General features: G+C 41.9%; 2 protein-coding genes across 4 annotated transcripts in view; one reads left to right on the top strand and one right to left on the bottom strand.

Moving 5' to 3' along the window:
- Positions 1-12,241, bottom strand: part of OXCT1 (3-oxoacid CoA-transferase 1) — a 121,165-nt gene extending 108,924 nt beyond the window's left edge. Inside the window, exons 1-3 of one of the 2 annotated variants that reach the window (XM_032337500.1) lie at positions 11,939-12,241; positions 3,967-4,075; positions 2,074-2,164 (exon numbers count right to left, since the gene is read on the bottom strand). In XM_032337500.1, coding sequence (XP_032193391.1) covers positions 2,074-2,164; positions 3,967-4,075; positions 11,939-12,016 — 278 coding nt within the window. In that variant the 5' untranslated portion in view covers positions 12,017-12,241. The remainder of the gene's footprint in view (positions 1-2,073; positions 2,165-3,966; positions 4,076-11,938) is intronic. The other variant, XM_032337499.1, reaches the window with a different exon arrangement.
- The window catches only part of C3H5orf51 (chromosome 3 C5orf51 homolog), a 40,674-nt gene continuing 35,128 nt past the window's right edge, over positions 11,688-17,233 (top strand). For both annotated transcript variants that reach the window (XM_032337503.1, XM_032337502.1), the window contains exons 1-3: positions 11,688-11,793; positions 12,777-12,838; positions 15,124-15,181. The gene's annotated coding sequence lies outside the window, so the exon portion shown is untranslated. The remainder of the gene's footprint in view (positions 11,794-12,776; positions 12,839-15,123; positions 15,182-17,233) is intronic.

The following is a 17,233-nucleotide window of genomic DNA, read 5'->3' as shown; positions in this document are numbered from 1 at the left end:
GTCCTAATTCATCTGAGTGATCCTAAAGGGGAAGGTTTATCTCATCAAGACTAATAGTTAATACTCCACACCAAGGTAAGTGGTACCTTATGGCAACAGGTCTCATGATAACTAAAAACAAAACAAAACAAACACAATCAGAGCCCTGAGCTTTGGAAGGTCTTCTAATTCAGGTAGACCCTTCCATAAAAAGCCTTTTCTTAAATAAGAAAGCAGTTATTGCTTTTTTTAAAAAAATATTTTATTTATTGATTTGTTTGTTTGTTTATTTGATTTTATTCATTATAGGGAGGAAGGGGCAGAGGAAGGAGGAATAAGCAGACTCCTGAGCATGGAGCCAATGAGGGGCTTGATCCCAGGACCCTAGATCATGACCTGAGCCGAAATCAGAAGCTGGATGCTTAACTGACTGAGCCACCCAGGTACCCCAAGAAAGCAGTTATTACTTCTAATTCTAAGTTTTCTCCATTTACTCCATAATCCAAATCATCTTTGTTTCTCCAACAAAGCAATGCTAAGTTTTCCTCATTTATCTGATCTAATGGCCAGAACAAAGCTTTCATTCTTGTAGACCTCTAGGCCTTAAGCCCACCTAATCAAGAGTATCAGCTGTCAGTGAGGGTGTGCAAAGAGCTTTCTTTGTATTCTATGATGGTTATCAGTACTTACTCTATCAAGGATTTACATTGACTTACACCACCCCTTGTGAGCACTGAGCTATCTAGAAAAGTACTGGTAGACAAAAGTATTTTTAATAAATACAAAGTAAGCTCAAAAAGCATGGGATATGTTTAAGAAATATCAAGTGATCATGAACAAGTTACTTCTCTATTTACAGATGAGTTTCCTCTGTTAAATGAGGGAAGTGGAACAGATGATCTCTACAATCCCATCCAGCTCCAGCCCTGGTAGGGAAGAGAAAACTATTTTAAGCAAAAGGATCAGTCCATAATATATACTGGAGAAGGAATACCATTTGGTATACGAAGAAAGGCTAGAAGTCTCCAAAGGAACTCAGGAGGGGGCAAGACCAATTAAGGCTAGAGAAGTTCTATAATTGGATAAGGCTTCTTTGAGGATGTGTAACTGGATTTGGATCCGGAAAAATGGGTAAGATGTAGATATGCAGAGAAGAGGTAGGAAAGCCTTCCAGATGCAAAGTATAGTGTAAATAAACTTAGCAAAGGAAGAATGAGCACAAATGTAGGATTAGTTCATGTCCTGAATAACTAGCACTATTTAGACTAATTGCATTTCTGGTACTTGGCTAAACTGCCAATTTAGTTGTTTTTTTTTTTTTTCTAAGCAGCATGGAGCCCAATGCACAACTTGCACCTACCCTGACTGAGATCAAGACCTGAGCTGAGATCGAGTTGGACACTTAACCGACTGAACCACCCAAGCACCCTTAGTTTTTAAATTTTTTAAAGATCTTTAAAGTCTTTCATTATTGAAAGAGAGCTGATAACTTATCATCTTATATAAAAATAGAATTTTTTCTTCATAACAAAATATATCTTAATGTGCATGTCATTATTAAAGTGCTACAGCTATTGTTGACCATTTTGATGAGAACCTACTGTATTAAATATTAGCTGCATATCCTTCTCCTACCCAGACCAGCAACATTTTTAATGGTAAATGACCTCCTTCTATATCATCTAGAATGTGGCATACCTGAAAGACTTGAAACAAATTAAAACTGAAATCTTCCTCTATATATAATGACTTATAGTAACATAAGGGGATACCTCTAAATTATAAAATGCACGATTCAATTTGAAAATCTATATTTTAACTTTAACAGTGCATTTGGAATTTAGAAAAATAAAAGCACATCAGACTAAGATATAAATTTATGCAAGTTTGCTTTACTTATGATTATGAAGGATGGTACCAAAAATATTTGAAGAAATGTAACTTCCAACTCTTGAGCTTGTGAAAAACTATCTTTTCATGCTTGAGCATACTGCTCATAAAATGAGGAAATTTTTCATTTCATTCATGAACTTTGTATAAATATAGAGAACTGTCATTTCTTTCAAGCCACTTGTTTTCTAAAGGCACACGTACCCGGCATTGTTGCTGACTGCAGTCAGGCCTTTCACTCCAGTCTTCAGCAAGGCTCCTATAAGATTCTCTGGAATTCCACATAACCCAAAACCTGTAAGTGAAAAAGACAATTTGTGAAAAGGGCTATGTTCTCTCAGAGAAATGTATGTTATTCTTTTACACACACACACACACACACACACACACACACAATGCAAAACACAAAATTAGATCTATTAAGCAAAATACACAGATGTATCTCAGCAACTCAGTAAATGGCTACATAGCTCTACTCAAATGTTTTGCACCGTTAAATAGCACCAGACATAACTGTAAAACCTTTGAATGCTAAGAATAAAGCCAGGTACAACCAGTTAACATAGCTTACACATCACACATCTTGCACTGAACTGCACATCTATTGTCGTCCACCTTTAGAATTCAACCTTTATACAGTTACTTTTTCAAGCATGTTTGTTTTATTTATTTTTTTTAAAAGGTTTTATTTATTTATTTGACAGAGAGAAATCACAAGTAGATGGAGAGGCAGGCAGAGAGAGAGAGAGGGAAGCAGGCTCCCTGCTGAGCAGAGAGCCCGATGCGGGACTCGATCCCGGCCTCGATCCCAGGACCCTGAGATCATGACCTGAGCCGAAGGCAGCGGCTTAACCCACTGAGCCACCCAGGTGCCCTCAAGCATGTTTGTTTTAAATGCCTGAGTAGATTTTGCAGAACTGGAAGCCTAGACCAATGACTTTTATTTCTTTATAAATTCTGCAATTTGTCAAATAGAATTGGGTTTAAAACGGACATCAATGACTGGTCAGATGAATGAATGAACAGCAGCCCTAAAAACCAGCCTAGATTCCTACAATCAAGCTCTATAAATTTAAAAAAATAAATAAAATAAAAAAATAAGGGCGCCTGGGTGGCTCAGTGGGTTAAGCCGCTGCCTTCGGCTCAGGTCATGATCTCAGGGTCCTGGGATCGAGTCCCACATTGGGCTCTCTGCTCAGCACGGAGCCTGCTTCCCTCTCTCACTCTCTCTCTGCCTGCCTCTCTGCCTACTTGTGATCTCTGTCTGTCAAATAAATAAATAAAATCTTTAAAAAAAAAAAACTTTAAAAAAAATAAAATTATATATACATACATACATATATATATATATAAAATATATCTCAATCAGGCAGTAAGTTTAATGAGTGTGAGACAGTGGTTCTAAAAGACATTCTAAACAAGGTGCAGCAATAGAACCCAGAGGCCTCGACAACAGACAGATGCTTATATGCTTTCTAGCTCCTAAAATGAGGAATGATAAAAGGAGTGGCTAGATAAGGGCTGATGAGATCAATGCCAATGTTATAGTTAAACAGAATTCCCACGGATCTAGGAATGTTTTCAAAGCTAACAAGACAACACTATTTAAAACTTGAGCTTTTCGGGGCACGTGGGTGGCTCAGTGGGTTGAAGCCGCTGCCTTCGGCTCAGGTCATGATCCCAGGGTCCTGGGATCGAGCCCCGCATCGGGCTCTCTGCTCAGAGGGAGCCCACTTCCCTCTCTCTCTCTCTGCCTGCCTCTCTGCCTACTGGTGATCTCTGTCTGTCAAATAAAAATTTAAAAATAAATAAATAAAAAAAAATAAAACTTGAGCTTTTCAAAATAATGGAAAAACACAAAGGGAAAAAGTAAAACATCAAGTGCTAAACCCTGCTAAATTTTCAAGATGAGGATACTAATAATTACATAATAAAATAATTACGTAACATGCAATAAATGACTAAAAATAAACTAATAAAATAAGTAATAAAATAACTGACATTTCTAATTCCACAGCTTTGCCACTGTGATTTCCTGCTCTGCTACAAACATAAGGATGTTACCATCATAAAAAGGAAAACAGTACTATTACTCACCACCAACCAGTATTGTTGCGCCATCAGGGATGTCTTTTACAGCTTCCACTGGATCTGTATAGAATTTGGTGTGGTGACGCGTGCTGGTTGAAAAGTAGCAAACACATCCCTAAAACATTTTTAAAAATTATAAGTGAATCATCATTTGGAGACATATCTTTATTTTGCATGTATACCAACATATTCACTTTTCATATATACAAGGATAATTTTATTATCTGCTCTTTGAAACAAAGAGTGGGGCTGCAAGTAATTCATCTTAGAAGTAGGAAGGACAGGGACGCCTGGGTGGCTCAGTGGGTTAAAGCCTCTGCCTTCGGCTCAGGTCATGATCTCAGGGTCCTGGGATGGAGCCTCGCATCAGGCTCTCTCAGCGAGAAGGCTGCTTCCTCCTCTCTCTCTGCCTGCCTCTCTGCCTACTTGTGATCTCTGTCTGTCAAATAAATAAATAAAATCTTTAAAAAAAAAAAAAAGAAGAAGAAGAAGTAGTAGTAGGAAGGACATACTCTATCCATAGATTTTCACCAGAATTCCCTTGTGATCGTGATGAATGTCTTCCATTGTATAAAGGAAAACTCTGTGGCCAACATTTGTGGCCACCCAAAAGACTGAAAGTAGATAGCTCATACACTGGGACTCAGATTCACAATAATAATGCCATCAAGCATCAGTTTCTGATAATGAGCTAACTTTGCATTCAGTCAACAAATATTCACTGAAAATGTACTATGTGTCAACTATTCTGCTGTTTATTCCCATCTAGTAAATATTAAGACATGACTGCTGCTTTGTGGGAAATCAGGTACAGTGCGACCAACATACAAATACACAGTTTGACCCTGACCCATTCTTTAATCAATGAATGCCTCCTAAGGGAGCAAGTAAGAAACAGTACATAAGAATACCCCTGCCCGGGGCGCCTGGGTGGCTCAGTGGGTTAAGCCGCTGCCTTCGGCTCGGGTCATGATCTTAGGGTCCTGGGATCGAGTCCCGCATCGGGCTCTCTGCTCAGCAGGGAGCCTGCTTCCTCCTCTCTCTCTCTCTCTCTCTCTGCCTGCCTCTTTGCCTACTTGTGATCTCTCTCTGTCAAATAAATAAATAAAATCTTAAAAAAAAAAAAAAAAGAATACCCCTGCCCATAAGGCTTGGAGTTTATAGATGCTGAGAAAAACAGCAACTATTATCTGCAAGGAAGGCATGGCTAGTCTTACCACAGTGACCTGTTTAGGCACATAACAGGTTATCTAGTGAACATTTATCATCAGTTTGTTTTTAAACAGTTTCCCTCCCTATGCTTCGTCCACAACATGGATAGGAGATAATTAGAGTTGACTATGTTGTAATCATTCATAATAATTATCACCTCTCCTTTACTCTTATTATATATTCAACCTAAAAAGGGAGAGAGCAAAGAGAAAGGCTCCTGACTCCCCATATGCCGCCACCACAAGAAGTTCATAAATGTAGGCTCACACACACTGCCTTATTGGTCTTTGACAGACATCCTGGGGGGTCAAGGTAAATCCATTAAGGAGTTTCTAGCATTCTTTTCTTCCTCTATAAACTTCTTTCATAAAAAGTATCCGATAGTACAAAAGCCTATTTCCTTTAAGAGAACAATACTGAAGGTCAAATGAGATCTGCCAAAGTAGAGGTTACCTAGATGACTTTTGTCCCTTTAAATTCAACCCTGGTTCAGGTCTGGTGTAGAGAGTTGTCTATTCCCAGTTGTCTCTTCCTGGTGGGAAATACATGGCGGCAGAGCTAGCAAGGAAGGAGCTTGAGCTGCAGAGAGCTTAGTTCTCTGTCCTATCCTCAGTAGCAAGGGTTTACTGGATTCTGTTTCAACACACAGGTACACATGCAAATATATATATTTTTTAAATCTTGGAAATAAAAAGTTCAATAGTCTCAATAAAGAGGCCAAAAGATGAATCATAAAATAAAGTCGAGGGTATCTGCTCAAAAATAGAAAAAGAAAGATACAGATATTCTAATCCAACCAATTCATTTCACAGGTCAAGTTTTTGCAACTGAGCAAGTTCTCGAAATGTACCCAACAGTGTGTTAAAGCAAGACCAGATCCCGGATTTTAGCCTTCATCACAGCATCTTTCTACCACAATCTGCTACTCACCATGATTTTTAAAAGCCCTCAATCTTATCCTACTTCAATTTCATTATTTACAGCAACAAATCTTTATGAATGCCCTATTTTTTCATGAAAAACTCTATTGTCTTCTTTTCTAAAGAGTGAAGTCATTGCTCTGTACACCTTAAACTGATACACTATTGTTTTGCCAATTATATCTCAATAAAATTGGAAAAAGTCAAAGATACAATAAATAAACAAATCCTCATCTGTATCTCTTACCAAATAAAAAGGGGTGAAAAGTCAGGGCCTTAGCAGGAGGAAGAAAATAAAAGAACTCTTCTACACCTAAGTAGTCAGGGGTTAAAATCACACTGAACTATTTATCTGTAAACTGAGAAACACGAATCCTACAGAGAGGAAGTTAAGAGAAAAGTCATTTCTCCTACAGATCCAGGAAACTTTCAGATTCACAAAGGGAAACAAAAGTATATAAGCACAGACTTGTCAGGAATTCTGTTCCTTTGTTCCAGCTGATAATTAGTGTCCTCATTACAAACAGAAATTATTAAAATGCTTGCCCCACACCTTAAAAAAATACCTCAGAATGGGGTGCCTGGGTGGCTCAGTGGGTTGAGCACCTGACTCCTGATTTCAGTTCAGGTGATATCTCAGGGTCCTGAGATCCAGGCCCACGTCTGGCTCTGCACTCAACAAAGAGTCTCCTTGTCCCTCTCCCTCTACTCTTCCCCCAACTCACTCTCTCTCTCTCTCTCTGTGTCAAATAAATAAATCTTTTTAAAAAAAATACTTCAGGGATGCCTGGGTGGCTCCGTTGGTTAAGCAGCTGCCTTGGGCTCAGGTCATGATCCCGGCGTCCTGGGATCGAGTCCCACATCCGGCTCCTTGCTCGGCGGGGAGCCTGCTTCTCCCTCTGTCTCTGCCTGCCATTCTGTCTGCCTGTGCTTGCTCTCTCTCCCTCTCTCTCTGACAAATAAATAAATAAAATCTTTTAAAAAAATAAAAATAAAAAAAATAAATACTTCAGAAGTATTTTAGAAAAGATTCAAGTGTTTCACATTTACCCAGATAATCAAAAGCTTAAAGAAATAAAAGTGAAATGTTTGCAGGCAATGTGAGAATGGCTCAAGAGTATGAAGAATTTACACCCAATTTAAACCACTTTGGTGGTTTTTTTTTTCATTTTTCACACATTCAGTTAATATTTGTTGACCTTTGTTATCTATTTGTTATACTGACATTTGCTATCTATTTGCTAAGAAATCAATAGTGTGACATAATGGGCCACTCTCCAGTAATCTCGGGGTCAAAATACCTTTGTTTCAAATTCCAGTTCAGCCACAACTGCGAGAAACTGGGAAAATTGCAAAATCTGAGTGTAAGGGGTGCCGACTTTAAGTTTACGAAAGGATTCCAGTTGTTTCTTAAGGATGCAGTAAGGATTAAGTAATGGTGTATCAGAACCACACCACTTGGTGCTTCAACTGCAGAAGTTGCCCTGGGGTTGTTAGCTTCCTTTAAGCCACGCAACCCTCTCCATTCCCCACCAGGGCAGTACAATTAACTTGCCATTGACTGGGCTTTAGTTTTCACATTTAACCCCCGGCCCCCCACACTCACCTTACCTATATACACAAGCATGCATTACTAATTCTACTAAGAGTGTTTTTTACCATGACCTATGCTATAGCAAATTAATCCATGCCATCCTTGCTGAGGGTTTTGAAAGCTTTAAGATTACTTTAACATGTTTATTTTGTCTGTAGTCAAGTATGCCATTCTAAGTATTGAGAAATGACTGGGCAACCTGGCCATACAAACACAGGTAGTGAGGCAAAGAGGAAGGAGCATGTCTGAAACACCAGAGTGTTTCCTGTGGATCTTCAAGGCTTGGAGCCTTAGCGGCAGCCCAGACAAAGCCTCTAGGTTTGTTTTCTGAACAGGCTTCGTCTCTGCCCACATTCTCTCCCATTCTCCCAGCCTCTGGGAGTTAAGGAGTAACACTGCTGACACCCCCTAAGACTGAGCAGAGGTGGTGTCCTGTTTTCATAAATAACTGAATTCAAAGTGAGGTTCTAAACTGCTTTAATTGACCTTTACTTTCTAAAATGCTACAACAGTGAGGTGAGAAGATTCAAGCAACATCTACTACATAAATAAATAAACAAATAGCCTTCAAGTCGGCAGAGGTCACTAAAAAAATGAAGAGTAATAAATTATATGGCTTCAGCATCTAATGTATTCTGGGGATGATTTTTCTCACCAAGGTCTTCCTTTACATTTGGGTAACATTTCATTTTGTTTTTTCACTCTCCCACCTTCAGCAAAATTCCGTTTTATGGCGCCCCTAGCTTCTGCTTTACTACTGGAGGAAGAAAATAATAATGACTATACTGCAAAAGAACAGTTAAGATCCTGAAAGATAAGAAATAATCAAAATTCTTACATTGCCTTTTTTTTTTCTATTTAATCTATTTCTCCTTTTAAAATTCTCTCCATCTTCACCCTTTGTCCTCTAGTTCAAATCCTTACATTTAGAATTAGAGGACTGATTGCACTGTTGAGCCTAAATTTTATCTCATGATTTCCCAATTCAAAATCTCCTTCTTGTCTAACCACTCCTACCGTTCTTTCTTTTGCCTAAATTTATTTATTTATTTACTTATTTTTGTCATTCAATACTCCACAACTCTAAGAAAATATATACTTCCTTCTGAAGGTCTTTCAGGGAAAACCCATACAGCATACTGCTTTATTTTTAAATGAATCTTATCTTAATGATACGGAACTGTACACCCAGGTGTTATTTACCTTGTTACCTTGCAGTTAAAAAAATCAGGACACAGGGAGATCGATACTGCCCACTTCAGTATCAAAGTTTGATAAACAGAAGTGGGGAGAAGCCATACAGAAAGAGATGAAGACAACCCTGTTGGAAGGTAAAGGCAGTAACATGCAGGTGGATACACGCACTTGGCAAGAATATGGCATCAGTGCCAAGTGGAGGTGGTAATATGTGTTGTAACGCTTACCAAAGTCAAGAGTGAATTGACAGTACCAGTAACTGTTAAAGGTGGATGTTTACCTTACACTAAACACCACCAGTTATGCACTTACGACATGAATAAATAAATCACAAAGACCCTACAGGGAGTTACTGACTCTAGGCCAATTCTCTAAAGTTGTAGCATACTGTTTTTGAGGGAACATACATGTTCTTTTTATTCTAACAACAGAGTGATGCCCAGCACTTGAAAGGAGCAGAGGTGAAGTCATGATGCATTCTTCCCGGTGTATCAGAAAGCTTGAGTTTGCCAGGAGTTAAAATACTAATGAGGATGGGGAACTCAGAAAGAGGAGAAGCATAAATAAAGGTACTGAGAGGAGTCAAGCGCAGTGACATGCGGGATCAGGCCCCATGGAGAGAAGCTTGTGAAGATCAGGCTGGAAAGGAAGACTGGGGAAGGCCTTAAGGACCTCACTCGAGATGTGACTTCTTCCTTCAATGAGGAAGGGACACCAAAGCTTTTGAAACAGAGATGTCAAAACTCATATGAAAGTCTGAAACAGGAAGAGGCAGAGGAAATCATGCTTTCATTCACTCATCCATTTGTTCCAAAATATTCATTCTGTATAAAATATATGAAATACTGGAATACAGCGTTGAGACAAACAAAAAACCACTCAGGCATAGTCCCTGCACTGATGAAAGTTGCAAACTAGCAAAGGTAACAGTCATTAAGTAATTACAAAAATTTAAATACAAATGTTAATATCTCATCAGGGAGCTAAAAGGAAGAATCAGATAGTTGCTGGGAAAGAGCGCTAAGGACATCCCCAAGGAAATTTCAGCTCAAGGTAAATACAGGACACTGGTTATCCCCTGGAGGCGGAGGCAAGAGGGGAGGAAAGAAGGGGTCCAAGATTTCCCTGGATGGATATGGATGCTATTGGCCATAATGGAAACAGAACAAAACAAGGGGGGAAACAATCACTTTAGGACTGGTTCACTTTGGGTCAGAAAGAGCTTGAAGGACTAAGTGTCATCCAGGTGGAATGGATCGATAAGTTGTACCAGGGGAGAATGGAATTGGTGAGAAATCTGGGGAAAAAACAGGTTCAAAGAAGAAAGGCAGGTAAGTGTTAATGGTATTTTTAGGAACTTCTTCCAGTAATAATTTTCCAAAGTGAATAGAGAATAGTATTAAATGCTCCTTCTGAAACAGTAATGGAGGAAGAAAGAGAACTTCGGATGGTGTATTCAAATCTAAGTCCACGCCAATGACTCTGAAATGTAGTTCTCAGACTAACCGCATTAACATCATCTGGGAACTCATTTATGTAAAGTGTGGGACCCCACACGGGACCTACTAAATCAGAAACTCTAGAGTTGGACCCAGAATCTGGTTTGCTAAAACCTCTGGGTAATCCTGGTTCATTAAAGCTTGACAGACTTGCCTAACACACACACACACACATACACACACACACACACCCCATCTCATCTGTCTCCTAAGAGTTTTGCTGGGCTTCTGAAGTGGTTTAACGCCATAGGAAAGTGAATAAATAACACTTAGGTAAATAAGTAACTACCAAAAGAGGGAATGTTTTTGACCTAGATCCAAGGGTATGGCAGTGTCCTGGTCTGCATATTTCAGCACCCGCAGCAGTGTCACTGAAGGTCAGTCAAGTGCCCTTTTAATAATGCTTTATATACCCAAAGCTACCAGCAATCACCAAAATGCTTCCTAAAATGCATTTATGAATAAAAGGTCCCAGTTCTAAATCATCCCATATCATTTACCTAAGGGGCTTACTGGCCCCTCTGCGTTCACTGTTCTCGGAGACTGGATGCGGGAAAGACAGAGCAACTGGGGCGCGACAGTTCCCTGTGAGCTCGAAACTATTTAATGCGCTGCTAAATAAAAACGCCACTTTTCGTTTTTCCCTAGGAAGAGGCTCCCGCGATTACGCTGACAGCCAAGGTAAACCACCCTCCGGGACTTAGCACTCTCGGCCTGTACTGGCCTCTTAGGGCTCGGGACAGGGACCGCACCTGGGCGTGGGCGTACATGTAGGGAGAGTCCCCGGGCGTGCGGGGGGGGGGGGTGCTTATCAACCAACAATCGCGGTGAAAAGTGTCTCAGGATACCACTTGGTGGAGAGCTGGCACTAAGGGCGGCACAATGTTTGCTAAGAGTTTGAAAATGGAAATCCTCCAACCCGGATGCCTGCGCCACAAGAGCGCGCGCGACGGGGAAGATGCCCAGACGAGCGCTCCCGGCGGGTTCCCCTTCTCCGCTCCGTGCGGCGCAGCCAAATGAGGGAGGACAGCGAGGGCACGACCTTCCACCCCGGCGACCCCGAGCATCCGCCCCCTCCGCGGCGAACCTGCGCGGACCCGTAGCTAACCTGCTCCAAAATCCCCAACGCGAGGCGCAAACCTGTCCCCTGCTGCCGTCACCCTTGCCTCTCCCTCGACCGGGGCACCCTCCCAGGAGGCTGCCCGCGGGGCGGAGATGCGAGCCGAGAGGACGCATGCCCCAGAGGACGCGAGCGAGCCCTGAAGGGCGCCGCGCCGCTGCCAGACGCCCTCCGGCCCCCTTTCCGCCCTTCCGCGTGCTCCCACGCCTGGTCGCGCCCGCCCCGGGGCAGCGGCTGCAGAACCGCGCAGAGGCAGACACCCGAAGGGGCAGCGAGGCAAGGCAGAGCGTGGTGCGTCTCGGTGCCCCCGGAGACGGCGCCACGGATGCTAAGTGGAGGGGTGGAGCGGGTGGGTGTAGTCAGGGGAGAACGCGGGCACCACGCGGGGTTTCGTCTGCGTCCTGCCGGCGCGTGGCCTTCTTCGCTGCCACTTTACCTTGGACCAGACGCCCCCGGTGAGGCGGGCGGAGGCGCAGAGCGGGGACCGGGCGGAGAGGAGTTTGAGGGCCGCCATGTTCCAGGCCGGGCGTGGAGGAGGCGACGGGTTGGGGCGCGCGCGTGAGGGTGTGGGAGCGCTGCCGGGCCCGGCCGCGTCGACGCGGAGGGAGGGAAGGGAAGACGCTCGAGGGGCGGGCTGGAGGCTCGACCGCGCGTCGATGACGTCCTCCCCTCCCTCGCCCACTGAGGCTGCAGGTTTAGAGAGACGCGGGGCTGGGAGGGGCCCGGCGGGGAGCGGGAGCCGGTGGCCGCCCGGGCGGTCGGCGGGGGAAGCGCCGCCGCCCCTGGGCGGCAGTGTCCGTTGCCCGCGCGTTCCAGGCAGCCGCGTCGGCGCGCACTTGCTGCTGCAACCCCTCATCAGTCCGTTAGCTTTGAGGGGCTGCGGGGGCTTGCTTTCCCCAAGGTCTGCGGTGAGGGTTGGCCTGGCATTCGGGCGCCCCAGGGTCTGTCTCGGAGTCTGTTGCTTTTCCGAGACAGTGCCTGGCACCTGTGTGGGCTGCAAAGGGGATACCCCCTGGAGGTCCCCTACTTCGCTTACCCATCCGGGCAGCGTTCCCATTTCTTCCATTTCTCAGCCCCCTCTCCCCACACTTGGCCCTGGCTTGTGTAAAGTTAAGTTTGCCTTAAGAACCTGCCACAAGCCATGTCATTAGGTGTGGCCAGGGAAGCCTAGGCAACACTGTACCTGGACAAGAGAGACTAGGTTAGGGCTGGGCCTCTGGGACCGTCTCTTCCTTCTTCCTTTCTTCCCCATCATCCAAGTCTGTATTTTTCAGGATTTTTCTGGCACCTGAGTCCCAAAACCTCCAGAAATTACTCAGCAGCTGTAAACGTGCAGGTGTATATACCCCTTTGACTGTCCCCGGGCAAGTTACAATAACTTTCCTGTTTCAGTGTCCTTATCTGAACATTTTATTTTATTTAAAAAAAATTTTTTTTTAAATTTATTTGACGGAAACATACACAGCAAGAGAGCGAACACAGTAGGGGGAGTGGGAAAAGAAGTAGGCTTCCTGCTGAGCAGGGAGCCTGATGTGGGGCTCCATCTGAAGGCCCCAGGATCTTGACCCAAGCTAGGCAAACACTTAAGGACTGAGCCACCCAGGCGCCTCCTCATCTGAAAATTTTAAATCTCAGAACTATCTAAGATCTACATGAGATAGTTCATGGGAAGCTTCTGGCTCGGTTATAATCAATAAATGTTAGGCATCATTCAAGTTGCAGTCCTGAACTGGTATGGCAAATATATGCTCTCAAAGCCTTATCTTTTGAACAACCCCTTGAGGACATGAGCGAAATCTGATTTCTTCAGAAGTATCCTCTTAGCAGATTAGAAGGACCAAGGGGAAACTCAGTAAAGGCTTTATTTTATTAAGTGCTAACCAAGTCCTGGGAATATGGGTGTTAGTTTTGAAACAAAGCAAAGCACACAAGGAAATTAAATGATACCTTAGCTTCCTCAGCAAGTACACCTAATGCAATGAACAATCATGGTCCAGCTTCAAGTCTCTCCATAAAAGCATTTGCCCTTTTATTGTATTCTTTTAGCTCCTTTTCCCTCATGGATATTATCATTTTAATCAACATCAATGAGGGAATAAGATACCAAGTTAGACTATCCAATTACATTAAGAGAAATTAACTTAGTAATGCTCTATATTTTCAACACATCTTAAGAAGTTGGATAGAGGGGTGCCTGGGTGGCTCAGTGGGTTAAAGCCTCTGCCTTCGGCTCAGGTCATGATCCCAGGGTCCTAGGATCAAGCCCCACATTGGGCTCTCTGCTCAGCAGGGAGCCTGCTTCCTCCTCCTCTCTCTCTGCCTGCCTCTCTGCCTACTTGTGATCTCTGTCAAATAAATAAATAAAATCTTTAAAAAAAAAAAAGAAGTTGGATAGAGGTGAAACTCGGGTATTAGAACTTAAATCCCATTACTAGTCCTAATACAGCATACAGCAGTTATTGTACTGTAGCTTACAGAATGTGGAAAAGCTGACATTCACGGTTGGGTCTGCTTTCCCACTTTCGCCCTTCCAGAGGGCATACGAAATGGAAAACGACTTTGGCAACTTCATCTAATTGTGGTCATATGACTCACTCTTCTTGGCTGGTCTCTGTTGCTTCTGGCTAAATTAAAACACACATTTCCAGTCTTGTACTCTGTGTGACTCTAATTCTTGTGGGAAAAAAATCACCCTCACTATGGTCAAGACACTGTCCTATTTTTTAATGGCTCAATGGCTGTGTTTTATACATTTTATCTAAAATAGGAGTAACTTGAACAAATTACAGAAGAGTTCTTCTGTACACATTTCCCTCCTGGTTCCACAAAGCGATTTCAATTTTAGTCTGTGAAAAAAACCATTTTTTTTTTAATATCTGAATTTTTCTGAACTAAAAAGAATAGTAAAGGATAGCTTGTGGCAAATATATTCTGGAAACTTTGTGTAATCTTGCACAGCTTAATTTATACATTCTCAAAAATTGGAAGAATTTAATTGAATTCAAAGCTTTTAAACAAAAGGCCTGATTCCAGAGATGCAATAAGGAAAGTTTATTTTGTATGATGTCATTTTATATATGTGTATTTGCATATGTATATCTTATGTTGTTTTTATATACATATACACATTCATTTATATATATGTATGTGTATATATATATATTCCCTGTCTGTTGAATGAATATAGACAATTTGTCAAAGTTAGATTGTAAATTGTCATTCTCTGCTTGAGAGATTTTTGTTTAAATTATCCTAAGGTACTATTTATTAGCATCATCTCTCATTACTGAAAGATAAGACATCCTGCCCTCACATTTGATGGAGTATTTACTCCTCCACACTGATAAACAGGGGCATTTGAATACTTGTTTTTCAAAGGTTGTTTGACTGGCTTAACTAGTAATGGGAATTTTTACTAAGTCATTTGAGTCAATTAAAAAAAAAGAATGTGTGCTTCATTGTATACAATGGTTTGTTAACATAAAAACAATCCCTTCAAAGAAATAATTTTCCTCTAGGGGATTTGAAAGACAGAAGTTTGAAATTTTACATAAATCTGTAAATGTGTTGTTTTATGATGCAAATCATCATCTAATTTACTTCTTTTGTGTGTTTTCATAGATTCTTTGAAGCAGTGCCTTGTATTAACTAATGTACATTTAATATTCAGTGGATAAAAGTAAGTTAAATTTTACTTACAATGTAGGGGGAGAAAAGGTAAAATAAGTACATGAGATGTTTGTAGAGGGTTCAACTCCAAGAATGAAAATGAAACTTATGTTAAGGTGCTAAAGAAACTTACAGGAGCAAAACACACCAAAGCCATTTTGTATGCATTCACATCTGATTGTTACTTCTGCTTAAAACCCCTCAGTGGTTTTCCCCACTGCCTTTAAGATCCAAAATTCAAGGGCACCCAGGTGGCTCAGTTGGTTAAGCCTCTGCCTCCCTGCATTGGACTCTGCTCAGCAGGGAGACAGCTTCTCTCTCTCTCCCTCCCTCCTGTTCCTTCTGCTTGTGTGTTCGCTCTCTCTCTCTCTCTGTGAAATAAATAGATAAAATATTTTTTTAAAAAAAGATTCAAAGTTCAGGCTTCCTACCCTGGCATAGAAGGGGATCATCTCTTCTGGTTCTCCTTCCCCCTGCATTATTTCCTTTATATATCAAGCTATTCAGCATTTGCCTCTTGACTTCCTCAGGATGAATTCACACAACAAATATTGGTAGCAAAAGGTAAAGCACATGGACTCTTTTAGCCTGCCTGGGTTCAGATATCGGTTCTGCTAAGAATTCTCTAACTCTGGAGATCACCGTGGATAAGAGTTTAAAAAGAGCCACAGAATGCAAGATGTAAGCTCATGTCCAGACCAGCGTCTGTTTGCAGTATTCAGGTGCTAGAAGGTTATACCTTGTGAACTTAACTATTTTTCAGATGCTTTCTGATCTGGAAAATATCAGGCAGGATTCAAACCCTGGACTATACAGCATTAAAGATTACTTTTATCTTTATACCTCCCTCTTTTATGAGATGCCTTTGAAGCTGACCCTCAGACCTACGTTTCCCTCATTCCGCCCAAGTGCCCAACTTCAGTTTCAGTTTCTCTTATCTGTTTGATTGCAGTCCCTTCCTAGATAAACTTCCTTTCCCTCTCAGAGTTAACCACCTCTTAAATGATCACTTCCAATACAACTCTGGTCTTCTCACACACTCTCCTGAACTTTTCAGGAATCCTCATAGGCTACAAATTAAAGTTCAACATTCATTTGTAGCCATCTCTCTAATCCAGGCTCAGCAAACCATATAACCTTAATGATTTTATAGAAGTACTTCAGAGTTCAACACACATTATATTTTGAAATGAAATCTTAAATTATATTCGAGCTACTCTGTCAATTCTAACAAATCAGTAGCATGTGCACTCAATTGTGAATTATCTCTGATTTCAACACACTAAAGGTTACCAGATTGCAGTTAGGAGGCAGATCTTTTTTTTTTTTTTTTTTTAAAGATTTTATTTATTTGTCAGAGAGAGAGAGGAGCGAGAGTGAGCACAAGCAGACAGAGTGGTAGGCAGAGGCAGAGGGAGAAGCAGGCTCCCGGCTGAGCAAGGAGCCCGATGTGGGACTTGATCTCAGGACGCTGGGATCATGACCTGAGCCGAAGGCAGCCGCTCAACCAGCTGAGCCACCCAGGCATCCCTAGGAGGCAGATCTTAATAAAGTTTCTCTGTCCTCTCAATGCCTATGCTAGAACTTAAAAAATAAATAAGTGTTAACAAAGGTAGAGGCTCTGTACTTAGCTTTTTTTTTTTTTTTTTTAAAGATTTATTTATTTATTTTACAGACAGAAATCACAAGGAGGCAGAGAGGCAGACAGAGAGAGGAGGAAGCAGGCTCCCCGCTGAGCAGGGAGCCTGATGTGGGGCTCGATCCCAGGACCCCGGGATCATGACCTGAGCCGAAGGCAGAGGCTTTAATCCACTGAGCCACCCAGGCGCCCTGTACTTAGCTTTTTATCATTTTCACTTTTGCATGTTGACTCACATAATTTTATATAGATGTATAATACTTGGATGCTCTGCTCAGACAGGTCTACTGCCCAGCATTATTTCTACAGCATACTAGTTTTTCAACAAGAGCACCTAAAGCACTTCATGATAATATCATATTATGGATAGGATTAGAAGTTGTCATCAATTTTGGTCACTTAATATACATTTGTATATGCAAA

Source organism: Mustela erminea, chromosome 3 (genome assembly GCF_009829155.1).
Source record: "Mustela erminea isolate mMusErm1 chromosome 3, mMusErm1.Pri, whole genome shotgun sequence".
Lineage (NCBI taxonomy): Eukaryota > Metazoa > Chordata > Mammalia > Carnivora > Mustelidae > Mustela > Mustela erminea.
This window is presented reverse-complemented; position numbering and strand designations above follow the sequence as displayed.